The sequence below is a fragment of the Stegostoma tigrinum genome, chromosome 18 (genome assembly GCF_030684315.1).
Source record: "Stegostoma tigrinum isolate sSteTig4 chromosome 18, sSteTig4.hap1, whole genome shotgun sequence".
In the NCBI taxonomy this organism is placed as follows: domain Eukaryota; kingdom Metazoa; phylum Chordata; class Chondrichthyes; order Orectolobiformes; family Stegostomatidae; genus Stegostoma; species Stegostoma tigrinum.
The window spans coordinates 14,637,158-14,650,792 of NC_081371.1; the positions used below are offsets into that span (position 1 = coordinate 14,637,158).

The 13,635-nt window shown below is 38.8% G+C and overlaps 1 protein-coding gene across 5 annotated transcripts in view; it reads left to right on the forward strand.

Moving 5' to 3' along the window:
- The window catches only part of iqub (IQ motif and ubiquitin domain containing), a 62,868-nt gene extending 49,824 nt beyond the window's left edge, over positions 1 to 13,044 (forward strand). For all 5 annotated transcript variants that reach the window (XM_048549574.1, XM_048549575.1, XM_048549576.1 and 2 more), the window contains 7 exons: positions 1,973 to 2,183; positions 4,024 to 4,199; positions 6,031 to 6,201; positions 7,871 to 8,047; positions 9,756 to 10,004; positions 10,699 to 10,884; positions 11,293 to 13,044. In XM_048549574.1, coding sequence (XP_048405531.1) covers positions 1,973 to 2,183; positions 4,024 to 4,199; positions 6,031 to 6,201; positions 7,871 to 8,047; positions 9,756 to 10,004; positions 10,699 to 10,884; positions 11,293 to 11,466 — 1,344 coding nt within the window. In that variant the 3' untranslated portion in view covers positions 11,467 to 13,044. The remainder of the gene's footprint in view (positions 1 to 1,972; positions 2,184 to 4,023; positions 4,200 to 6,030; positions 6,202 to 7,870; positions 8,048 to 9,755; positions 10,005 to 10,698; positions 10,885 to 11,292) is intronic.
- The last annotated feature ends 591 nt before the right edge of the window (positions 13,045 to 13,635 follow it).

A 13,635-nucleotide genomic window follows, 5' to 3' on the forward strand; every position in this document is an offset into this window, starting at 1 on the left:
AGATGTCAGAGGCAGGTTCTTTACTCAGAGAATGGTAAGGGTGTGGAACACCCTGCCTGCCAATGTAATTAACTCAGCCACATTAGGGGCATTTAAACAGTCCTTGGATAAGCATATGGATAATGATGGGATAGTGTAGAGGTTTGGGCTTAGATTAGTTCACAGGTCAGCGCAACATTGAGGGCCAAAGGGCCTGTTCTGCGCTGTATTGTTCTATGTTCTATGTTCTATGTTCTATGTCTCACACTATGTTCTTATGTACTTAAGTTCAGTGTGTGCATATGGTAGCTGCCAAACATTGTCAGCTTTTACCCATGGAGTATGTTTGTAAAATTGAAAGCTCAGCTCCAGTTTTTAAGTGCTTTTATCTGATTACATTTGCTTAGCTGATGGTATAACAACAGTGTGATAGTCATGATTGTTTGAAGTCATATTTCTTGGTCAGTATTCATGCACAATGAATGACCTATGAAATGTAAATTGAAGCCAGATAGGTGACATTACTGAATGATTGCAGGCATGATTACTGCAACTTCCCTTAGCAGGGCCTCTAATTTGAAAACAAGGAACAAAAACAAAGTTGCTGAAAAAACTCAGCAGGTCTGGCAGCATCTGTGAAGGAAAAGACAGATTTAACATTTTGGGTCTGGTGGCCCTTCCTCAGAAATGAGTCCGGGCCACCAGACCCAAAACGTTATTTTGTTTTATCCTTCACAGATGCTGCCAGACCTGCTGAGCTTTTCCAGCAACTTTGTTTGTGTTCCTGATTTACAGCATCCGCAGTCGTTCGATTTTTATTTCTCTAATTTGAAAAGCTCACCTCTGGAAAACATACAGTGATTGATGGCATCAAGGGATATAGAAATAGTGTTAGCTCGTGGCATTGCGTAGATGATCAGCCGTGATCTAGAATGTTCGGCAATCTCGATGGACTAAATGGCTTACTCATGTTACTGATCCATAGGTTGCAAGGGCACGAGTCCCCAGTGGAACCAAGTGCCTGACAGAATGTAACCATCACCTAGCCTAGAATCAGATGAACTCTTTGACCGATTGCAGTGTTACTCCCTGACCAACCACAGTCCACCTTGATAACTTTAAGTCTGCTCCCCTTTGACTTTCACACGTAGTCATTTGCTTGAAGCAAACACTGTCAGTTTGCTATGTGAACTCCTGGTCTGTGCTACATGCATGACTTTAACATAGCACAGAAGCACACAGCAACACCACCCTTGAATGTTCAGTGCTTCTTACTGTGACAAGATGTCTACCTGTCTCTCTCTGTTCTCAAAGCTACTGCAAGCCACAGAGGCTGCAGCCTGTAGCTTGGCACTGAAGAGCTAAGAAAGCAGTTTCACCTACACAATTGCTGGCAGTGCTGAATTCAGTAGCTGTGCACAAGGGAAGCAATGTGAATTAGACAAGCTGGCATTATGAAATAAGTGCAAATTAAGTGAGCACTAGCAAAGCAAGCTAAGAGTCATAAGTATCTTGTGCAGGTGCAGGAGTTGCGTGTGTAACCATCACACAAAGCAAATTGGCAGAAATATGCATATTGTTGGCATTTCACAGTTCTGAAGTAAAATGTCGAAAAGCTAAAATGGTGTGAGTTGTTCTGAGAACATGTATGGCAAAGCTGATAGTTTGCAATTGCCAACTTGCATGGATGAGGAGGATGGTGTCGATGGAGTACGTAGGGTGGTACAGAGCATGTGGTGAAGGTACAGCGGAATGATTGCTGGGACAAGGAATCGGTGAACTGCTGCCGCCAGCTATCTGCCCTGATTTACCTGTTGGGAATTAGTACTGGCTAATTTCTTGGAGAAGGACAAGATGATTAAATGGCAGTAAAAAATAAGCTTCATCACCTTGACAAAAACTTTATTTTGAAAAATGTCAGTGTTAGTGCTTTGATGTACTATCAGAAATTCACGTGTGATTTTTATCTGTATGGTTTTATTCCTCTTTTTAGGTAATTGTGCTGCAGACCTACTTTAGACGCTGGGCTGCTAAGAATTATGTTCAACAACTGAGGATGCAAAGGAATCGGAGGATACAATGGGAACAGGAGCAAGAACTGAAAATTGAAATGGGAAAGCAAGAATACTTGAAGAAACAGTATGAAAGGAGAATGAACCCTAAGACAAAAGAAGATTTTGATCTACTCTTTCATGCCTTGGAAGGTATATTCATGCTTTAGGACAGACCTTATGTCCTTGCTTCCTGTAATATGTACATAATTTTTTAGCTAAATATTATTTTATCCTTAAACTTGTAAATTTTGTCTCAGTTCAGAGATGATATTCACTTTCAGTTCTGATTTTTTTTGCCTTGCTGTGACTCACTGGGTAACATGCTGGAAATCAAGCCCTGCTTTCCCTGATGCCCCATGAAAGTTAAAGATTTTATAGAAGTGCCTATAATTACCTAATTTACCTGACTTTTAGACCCGGATTGACAGAAATTATGAACCTGGTTTCTGCTCATATAAATAGATTCTAGCTACATGTAAATAATTATGAACCAATGACAGGTAATTCTGCTGCTTAAGGGGGTTACTCTAATATCCCTCAGAAAACTCTACACAGTCACTCAAACACAGGAAGATATGGATGTGAAAGGTGGACAGAGAGACGGGAAAGGCAATTCAGTGGTTCTTGTTTACAGGATTTGCTGAAATGATCCTTTTTTTGGCTTGTCAGGACTTGTTGCCCCTGGACCTTCCTTCTTGCTTGCAGGTGAGAAAAAGTGGTTCACATACGAAAATCTCTGACTTATTGATTAACTGCCACAACTTAACAATAACTGATGAGGGAACTTGCTTTCTTCAGGCTTGAAATTTTTTTTAAAGTGTAGAGAATGGACCAGCTCCTTCCTTTCCAGAGGCCCATGGTCGCCACCTAAACATTCATATCCACAAACTGTTCACCTGCCTAGCAGCCAATCAAATGGTTGTTGGCAGGTGGAACAGAGGGGCCTAGAGGTTCAGGTGCATAATTATTTGAAGCTTGCATCACATACAGACAAAAGTTAAGTAAGCATTTAGCATGCTTGCCTTTGTTGCTCAGTCCTTTGAATATAGGAGTTGGGATGTCATGTTGAGATTGTACAACATGCTGGTGAGGCCTGTTATGGAATACATTATCCAGTTCTGGTCACCCTGTTATTGGAAGGTAATTGTTAAGCTAGATAGGGTTCAAAAAAGATTTATCAGGATGTTGCCAGGTATAGAAGGTTTGAGTTATAATGAGAGGCTGGATAGGTTGGGATTTTGTTTTTCTCTGGAGCGTAAGAGGTTGAGAGGTGACCATATAAAGGTTCATAAAATCACGACAGGTATTGATAGGGTTAGTGGTGGCTATCTTTTCTCTAGGATGAGGGATTTGAAGACAAGGGGGCATATTTTTAAGGTGAGAGGACAGAGATTTTAAAAAGGCATGAGGGGCAAATTTTTAACACCAGGTGGTTTGTGAGGAAGTGGTGGATGTGAGCCAGTTACAACATTTAAAAGACACTTTGGTAAGTACATGGATAGGAATGGTTTGGAGGGCATTGGGCCAGGAGCAGGCAGGTGGGATGGTTTAGTTGGGTTATGTTTGGCATGAACTGGTTGGACTGAAGGGTCTGTTTCTGTTTGACTGTATGAATCTATGACTCTCGATGGCCTATGCTGCTGATAACAAGTCGTTATTTCCCAGACCAATCAGTTCCTTATTACTGGTCAGATCTCCATTCTCAGGTGCCCTTTGGCTCCAGCTTATCTGCAACTAGATACTTACCACTGTTTGAACGAACAGCTGTGTAAATAGCACTTACAATGACTGTTCGGTAACTTGCTTTAAAAAAGTACAGTAATCCTTTAATTTTTAGAGCAGTTCTTTTATAATTTTAACTTATATAATTTAGCCCAAATTACAAAAGAATAAAATGATATGGTCTTGATGATTTGTTGCTGGTCCTCATGGTTGTAGTGAGACTGAAAAATGAGATTACCTTTTATGTTCTCCATCTATATGTATTTAGTGTGGAAGCAGGAGGAGCTGAGTAACATAAACCGTACCCTTACTGGACCTGAGAGAAAAGCAGCTCTTTACACACTCCTTGAACAAGAAGCACAGCTCATTGCATCAATTTCTCGACACAAAATTGATGCTGCTAAGGAAACTGGACCAAAACTAATTCAGAATCTTTTGAATAAGGTCAGTGTTACTAATTATATTAAAACAGTTTCATACACGCCAGGTTTTATTTGAAATGTTGATCAAATAAGGCAATGAATATGGCAGATCCTGCATTAGGGAAATTAGATATTCACTGAACAGTATCTCTGGTGTATCGTGGAACAATATAAAACTAAACAGCAAAAATCTCAAAGCATTTCTTCTAGAACATATTTCAGAGGCCATTTGCCACATACGAATGTAATTCAAATATGCTAAGAGAAACTAGATTTTTCTCATTAGCTTCTCATAATTCCATGAAGTCTCTCTGCAACACTAGCCAAGAGCAGGGTGCCATTTAGTGGTAATTGGGGGTTGGGATTTTGACCTATATGGGAGGTAGATACAGAGCTACAGAGATGTGAAAATCCATGCTGCTAGCCAGCATGCCTGTTTCCAGTTACCATCCAATCATCAGGCCATCTCTCTGGACATTGGATAAGGGTCACAAGTGATTGATGACCAATTAAAAGGAATTAAAGGTCAGTTGAGGCCTATTTTTAATGCCTGACTGGTTGTCAGGCCATCAAGGAATGAGCCAACTGCCTGGAGGTGACCTCCCAGTGGCAGATCAGAGGTCAGAGCTCCAGGCAGGCTTCTAGGGCCCTCTTATTGTGAAAGATCCTCCTCCACAAGGAGGATATTTTTAGTTGAAAATTGTTAGTAGTTGGACATAGCCATTTTCTCTTGTTTTTTATCTGTACTAAATATTTGCTGTTGGACTTCTTGCTCCAGAGAATCTGTCTAACATTTCTAATTGGGCAGCGTGCGATCTGACTGCTAATTGGTCAAGTTGGAAAAAATTACTGACTGGAGATGTTTTCTAAACAAGGCAGGTACATGGCCTTCATATAACCTTGGCAGCAGAATCCAACTCAAATTTAAAGTCCTGCTATTGAATTCCAAATTTCAAGATGACTGTGGTTATATATGGAGTCATAGTTCACAAAGCACTGTAGGCTTCTCTCTTCATTACAGAGACGCAATTGGTTTTGCGTAGGTGGAGGGTAACCACTCCACAAGCAGGTGGTAAGGGGTGGGGTTAAACCTTCATGAATTGTTGAGATTGAACGCATATTTTCTACACAACAATCTAGCTGTGTAGCCAAGTGAACAAACCAACCTTCTGTGCCCCCTTTCAAATGTAAAATAATGATTGAAAATATGTAGATTGATAAGTGGCATAATTCATACTTGTTCACCTTTAAAAGTATAGTTCCATTGTTGTGATAAGAATTTCTTCCTTGTTATATTTACAACAAAATTCACATTCATCATCTCTTAAGTATGCTGGTGTTCCAGTCTAGGCAGGTTTGAAAGGCATTGACATCTGTATAAATCTTGCAAAAATCCATATGTTAATTTAATTTCTTATAATGTCAGTTCAGTCAGCTATTATTTCAAAATTGAAAATGCAGGCAAATATGTGGTACTTTGTCTTATGTTAATTTCAGCTTTTCTTTCTTATCAAGCTTTCTTTACTTTGTTTGGCTTAGGTGAAATCTTGCTAAGCTATTATTAACATAACTGTTCATATTTCCATCTGCCTGCCTAAAAACGTTGCTTTTATTTAATTAGGAATTTACATTAAAGAATAAAAACTAACAAAAATGCCTTGTACCTCAAATGTTTATTTAGCTGTACTTTTCAAATAAACTAATTGCACTACTCTCTCATTAAGTGTTAAAATAGTTTGATGGAATATATTTTATTGACCGTTTGCAATATGGGAAAAGCTTTTGTTCTAAATGCAATTTAATATGAGCTGTGAAAAGTTTTTTTTTAAAGCATATATATTTAACTGTTGTAGTGTGCAGATCCCATAAGGTGGAAAGCATATGATGGGAGAGTTACTGAAATGGACACACCGTTCACCATCCGGGCCAGAGAGTTACGAGATATTTACAACAGTATTAACATGAAATACTTGACCCAAGATGAGAGGCTGGATGCTCTTTTGACCCTAAAGCATACGGTCAAGGTATTGAAGTGTGTAAAATCGGCACAGAGCTAGTCATGTTAGTGCTTAGTTCAGAGCAGTTCTGAAGAAGGGCCACTGTATTTGAAATGTTAACTCTATTTTCCCTCTACAGATGCTGCTGGACCTGTTGAATTTCTCCAGCAATTTCTGTTTTTTATTTGTTATTAACCACTGATGATTTTTTTGTGTTAAAAACTCAGGTACATGCCTAGAAAAATATGTGCAGGGATCAGTAGATAAGATGAGGTTGTGATTTAAGACCATAAGATACATGTGCAGAAGTAGTCCATTCAGCCCATCAAGTTTTCTCCACCATTTGGTGAGATCATGGCTGATCTGATGATCCTCAACTCCACTTTCCTGTATTTTCTTCCAAACCCTTGTCTCCCTGATATATTAAGAATTCTGCCCATTTCCATCTTGAAAATAGTTTATGATCCTCAATAGCTGCAGTAAAGAAGTTCACAGATTCACCAGCCTCTGAGGGGGGAGAAAAAGCTCCTCATCTCTACCTTGTTCTGAGCTTCAGCCCTCTGCTCCTAGACTCCCCCACAAGAGGAAACAATCTGTCCAAATTTTTCATGTCAAGCCCCCAAAGAATCTTCTGTGTTTTAATAAGGTAGCTCCAATGAGTACTGATTTACGCAACCTCATGCCTAGGAAAAGCCTTCCATACCTAGGGTCAACCTACTGAACCTTATCTGACTGCCTCCAATGCCAGTTTACCTTTCCTTAGATAAGGGGGCCAATTTTTTTTTTGTACATCGATATTAGTGTAATTATGGTAGGGTGCAGATGTGTACCACTCATGAAAACAAAGACATTCAGTTTATAAAATATTTTAAGGAGTTAGCATAGGCATGGAAGAAAAAGGAAGAATTTTAATATTAGGTATTAACAATAATAAGATGCACATTAATAAGATCCATATGGAATCAAATAAAAATAAAATTAGGACTACAATATATTAATGTGCAGAGCTGGAAATTGCTGGTCATTGCTGGTGCAGTAACGACTGTCTCAATGGAAACATAATTGATAAACATATTGCTGATCGGTGTGTGTAGGTGATCAGGCAAAGAAGCAACATACCACAATGTGCTAACTATTCAATGCTTATTTCTCACTTTCTGGTAAATCTCAAAGCCAGCAGCGTGCTAATGATCTCCATATTCTGGCATCTCATTGTGTGTTAAGAAATCCGCAGCAGCCCCTGCACTAAACTTCCGGCTTCCCAATAGCAATGGCCACTGCCCACTTCCCACTTCCCAGCAGCAACCTGCAAGCTCCCATCGATCTCTCAACCAATCTTTACTTGCCCTTTGACACTTTCTCTGGAAGACAAAAGGATTTTAGAATAAGTTTCTTATAGTGTAATTGAATGGTGTCTGTAATTATGACTTCAGCCTCTATCATTAAATGCACTATGTAACGTAAGTGCTTTCCTCGTTTCATATTTTATTTGCTTTATAAATTCTAAGAGTTTGCCTTTTATCCTTGTCTTCCTTTTCAACTAAACATTAACTGTCTTTCATTCTCATGCTACAACTTGAATTAAATTGTAACTGTTTTCTGTTTTGCCTTCAAATGCTTTACAGTATTTATAGTTTTGTGATTTGATTCTTAAGTTCTAGGTTAAATGCTGATATCAATTATTTTTTCTGTATAGGAACATGACTGTAAGTTAACACAAGAAATTGTGGAATTGATTGACAGAGAGGCAGATCTTCTCATGAGACAAGTAAAGGAGTCTTACTTGGAAGGACTCAGACAGAGAATATCAACACTCTTTCTTCAGTATATAAAAACACCAACATTTAACCCAGAAATCGCTAGATTTCTTAAGGTACAAAAAAGAACTAACATGGTTTCATATGACAGGGTCAATTTAGATGTAAACATTTATACACTTCTGCACTTCTATTGTTCTAAAAGTAATCTTTCTAATATCTAGGATCAGCAAGAATCCTATGTACTAGGCTTTTGTAGATTTACATGCAGCTGGCAGCGTGAACCTCTGTACAATTCCTCCCTGATTCAGAGTTTTGTCACAACAAATCTGAACATGTTGATTTAAAGAAAGCAGTAAAGTAACTTCAGTTCTAGGAAAGAGTACTGAAAATATGGAAAAGCCATCAAAAAAAATCGGACCGTTGTGGCATTCTTGTTATCTAAAAATATGGAAGAAAAAGGTGATTTTTAAAATTAGCTCAATGGACATGGCCATCACCAGTATTTATTACTCATGCGAAGATGGTGATAAGCTGCCTGTTTGAACTGATACAGTCCATTGGGAGCAGTTACTCCCACAGTGCCACTGGAGGTGGTTCTCCATGAGTTTGATCCAGTGACATTGAAGGAATGGTGATATATTTCCATGTCAGGATGGCCAGTGGCTTGGAGGGAAACTTGTGGGTTGTGATGCATGGAGCAGCTGTCCTTGTGGATGGTGGGCAGGCTTTGGGAAATCAGGAGTTGACTTACTCACTGAAGGATTCCAAGCTTCTGACCTGCTTTAGTACCCACAATATTAGCATTTCTGTGTGCACTTCATGGAGTTGGAAATACTGAGAGACTCCAAGACATCAGAGTCCTGCCACTTCTGCCTTATACAATAAATTCAACCTCTAATGGAAAATACTGGATGCTATTTCTGATGACTTATGTTCAACTTTGCAGCAGTTTTGCTGCTTGCTGGCTAATCCTGGAACTATTTCATACATTCCTTTATATGGGATAATTAATATTCTGTGATGAAATTGGGCCTGATAGTAACACCTCTGGTTGAATAGTGAACTGACAAATGGTGATTGTAAGCCTCCAAGTGATTAAACCACTGATTAGTAACCCTCTCTGGCTGGAGCGTGATGTCATTACAAAGCTCCATTGTTGATGTTGGATGTGCCACTGCAAGCACAAAACTCGCACCCAATTAATTTTGGACAAGGCCATGAGGAGATCCAAATTTTAAGCTGTGCTGCACATCTGGCAACACTACTGCTCCATCCCAATTCCAGGTTTCCAATAGGTATGTTATGTTGTTATATTGTGACTAAGTGTAGTGTTTGCTCTTGTGTCTGGTATTTAGTTTTCATTTCCTACAGGTAGTATGGTAGCTCGGTGGTTAGGATTGCTGCCTCATAGTACTATGGTCCTGGGTTCGATTCCAGCCTTGGGTCACTGTGTTTGGAATTTGCATGTTCTCCACATGTCTGTGGATTTTCCTCTGGGTGCTCCAGTTCCTCCCTCAGTCTAAGGATGTGTAGGTGAAGTGGATTTGTCATGGTAAATGGTTACAGGGATAGGGTGGAGTGTCAGGTTTGGGTGCAGTGCTCTTCAGAAAGTTGGTGCAGACTTGATGGGCTGAATGACCTCTTTCTGTACAGTAGGGTTTCTATGATCCCGTGACCTTCAGTAGAAGGTTAGACTGATTTCTCCTTCGATGTTGCTGTGCAAACAGTAGAAATGGGGTGAACTGTTTTCAGTTTCCACACAGCAGCACAAATTGAAGGTTTAGTTAACTCTGTAAGGAGAAGATTCTATCTCTTTTATAGGTGCCACAGGATCCAATGCAATTGCGCAAAAATATTTACTTCTGTTCAAGCTGTGGAAGCTATTTACCATCCACAGAGTTCCCCTTGTCACTAACTTCACAAACTCTTAAAATATGTCGACAATGCTATAAGCTGAATAATGAAGCTCGACGTCGTGAAGAATCAAGCTTGTACAAAACAATGCTTAAACGGCTGAGAAAATCTGAGGCAAACTTTGAAGATGGATCCCAGCTGGCATTCTTATTACAGGTACAATACAATTCTTATGCAAAAGTTTTAAACAAATATTTTTTGGTATTCATTTTCTCACCTAATTATTAATGAAAATATATGTCAGTATAAAGCAGACCTGTTAATTTCATGCTGCTAAATGTTTCCTAATATTAAAAAAAATTCTAGTAGTCAGAAGTAATGTTACATGCAGAGATAGTAGGAACTGCTGATGCTGGAGAATTTGAGATAATAAGGTGTAGAGCTGGATGAACCCAGCAGGACAAGCAGCATCAGAGGAGCAGGAAGGCTGATGTTTCACGTCTGGTCCCTTCTTCAGAAATTTCTGACCCACAACGCCAGCTTTCCCCCTCCTCTGATGCTGCCTGGCCTGAAGTGTTCATCCAACTACACCTTGTTATGACAGTACATGCATGTACTTTTTATGTCAAATGGTTTTTATCTTTAAAAGAGTAAAATATTGTTGGTGTTGGGTAATCTGACAGAAGAACAGTGCACACTGGAAACACAGGAAAATGTAGAGAGGTGAATACCTATCTTTTATATTGCAGACAGAAGAGGAAGCATTGGCGACAACAAGAGTTGTACTTTGTCCGATACCTCCATAATAAAATTTTGCACCTTTTACAAAATAGCTATTTAGAGTTTAACATTTTTGAGCCACTACTTTTTAGTTTGACATTAAGTTATTAACTAACTATTATATTGGCAGGAACAAGATATGAAGCATCTGGTTGACAGTATTTGGGGAACACAATCTGCACTGAGTGCTTCAAAGAATCTGAAAGATTTAACAATGATAAGGTGGGACAAAAGGTTTGAGTGGTCACCATGGAACTGTATCCTGCTGACAGAAGAGGAAGCTGTGGCCCATCTTAAACTTAACAATATTGAAAAGGTACATAAACTCATTTCTCTTTTTTTAAACTTGCTTATTCTTTCATATTTTAGTACTTGCTGAATGTTGTTCGTTTTTTATGATCTCTCTTACTGTTGCTCCCTGTAAACCTTTTTCTTTTCTCTTGGGCTCATTTGTCTTTCCTCTATGGGTTTAGGAACTCATGACTTTGATTATCTAATGTTCCCAGTTTTCATAACTTTTCCTTGTGCTTCATGTCTTTCATTCCGTAGTGTTCCCATACTGTTCTTAAACTAATGATGTCAGCTTCAAGACTTTTCACACTCATGCTGCAAATGGAAAATACAAATATGAATTTACAATGTGTTCAAAGAAAATTTCATCTCTGAGCCTTCAACTTGAAATAACAGTGACTTACACAGGTTTGTGTTGTTATTCACCATGCAGGATTATGAGGCCACATTCGTTCGCAAGATCAAGCACCGGCACACTTTGGGAAAGACTTATTTTTCTCGGATTCCTGAAATAGTCAATTATGCACACACTTGCTTGATGCAAGACTTGACTTCCGCAAATAACCTTGTCGTTACAAATTCACTTAATTCTAAACGGAAGTTGTAGTTGTTAGACAGCCTTGTTGCGATGTTTAATTTCAATTAAAAATGACAGACTTGTTGAATAAAATCTGTAATTCAATTCCATTGTCATCAGTTATAGGTGTATATTCGTAACCCTAACTCTAATTAATATTTTCATAGTTTATAGTTCATTATATTACATGAACCTCATAGACTCAAGAAAGGCAAATGAACTGAAATGTAACTGAAACTAAATTTAAAATCCTTTTTGTAGAAAATTTTCTTCAACATAATTGAGTATATTCAGTCCTAATACTTTGAGACCATAATTATTTCCAGAGGCACCAGAATTACACAAAATATTTGGTGTGGTATTCACACAGAAAAAACAATAAGTCCTACAGCCATTTGCATATGCACTGGAAATAATGTTGGCTGCATTGCTCATACAATGTGGATGTCTTCAAATTGGTGAAAAACACAACATATCAGCTCAGGGTATTTAAAAAAAAGTGCTAGATACTTTTATGGAGAAGTAATTCTATATAGGTGCAGAATATTGGTAATGCAACCCTCAGTTTATTTCTGGATAATAAGTTTGTCAATTAAATTTTGGCTCAAAGATCCATGACATATCATGTTGTTAAGGAGTGACATTCAGTTCGGTGATGACCTGAATAGCATCTGAGCTGTTGGCCTCGGAAAATCAGAGTTCTCATTTTAACACTCAATACTTCTTAAAAAACATTTATCTAATACTCATTAAAATCCCATTATTGAACAGTTCCAACTGGGAGCACATCTCAAGAAATTGAGAGTGTGTAACTTGTAATTTTCCATCCATTATCTTCACTGAATAGAAAATCACCAGTTGCGTACATAATTTTTTTTAACATGCAGGCCTTGTAATTGCAGCTGCCTGCTGGATATGTGAGATTGGTGAATCAGCTCAAATGTTTAATAAAAGACAAAGAGATATATGTAGGCACAATATGATGGTTTGACAAGGGTGAAATTTCATCAGGTAAAGTATATCAGTTTGAGAAATTGAAGTCGCAATTCATCAAAGTGCTAAATTACTCCTCTCAGCGCCATTTTGGAAAGTTATGAGGAGATACAGATTTCATTTAAACACTTATTGAGCAGAACGATATGATTGCCCTTCTCCTCTCTCTGTCAGACACAACTATGTCTGAAAAGAATCATTTGGGATCTTATGAAAAATCCTGTTTAATCTATAAATCACATTTCACAACCTTTGTCATTAAACGTGGATATTAACTTAAAGCCCAGTTGTGTTTAGACTTTTTGCTTACAATATTGTTTAATGCACTGCATGTAATCTTTAAGGCATCAGTCCATCAGTTTTCAGCTGATATGCAATTCTGACAGTGTTGGAGCTCTGAACAAAAATACTACCACTTGTGTTCTAAATTTTACTACATAATTCTTAAAGATTCCAACCAGTGCCATGAAACATCAGTCAAAGCAAAGGCAGTGTAAGGTGTCACTGTATTGATTCAACATAAAATGGAAAAAACATTTTGGACATTTTGCCTTTAGTCAAAGTGCATCATTGGTTATCTTTAATTTGTCTACTTATTAAAAAATCTCACAGTCAGTTGGGGCCGCACGGTGGCTCAGGGATTAGCACTGCAGCCTCACAGTGCCAGGGACCCAGGTTCGATTCCAGCCTCAGACGACTGTCTGTGTGGAGTTTGCATATTCTCCCTGTGTCTGGGTGGGTTTCTTCCGGGTGCTCTGGTTTCCTCCCACTGTCCAAAGATGTGCAGGCTAAGTGGATTGGCCATGCTAAGTTGCCTGTAGTGTTTAGGGTTGTGTCGGTTATAGGGGGATGGGTCTGGCTGGGATGCTTCAAGGGGCAGTGTGGACTTGTTGGGCCAAAGGGCCTGTTCCCACGCTGTAGGGAATCTAATCTAATTAATCAAGTACTGAAACCGTGATTTTTACTTTATTGCATGTAGCAACCAAGAGAATTCTCTTTAAGTAAGCAAGTCAAGCCCCACAACTCAGCTAGGCTATTATCCCATTTAATGGTGGAATTAAGCAACGACTCCAACCAATAGTGTCTGTTTCTGGAAGTGTCCAGGGTTTGGTCCTTGTACAGTGTTGTTCTTCAAAGTTCAGTTAATGAAGGGCTCTGTGTTGGATTCTTCTACAGATCCCCATCCTTCAGGTCTATGATGTGATC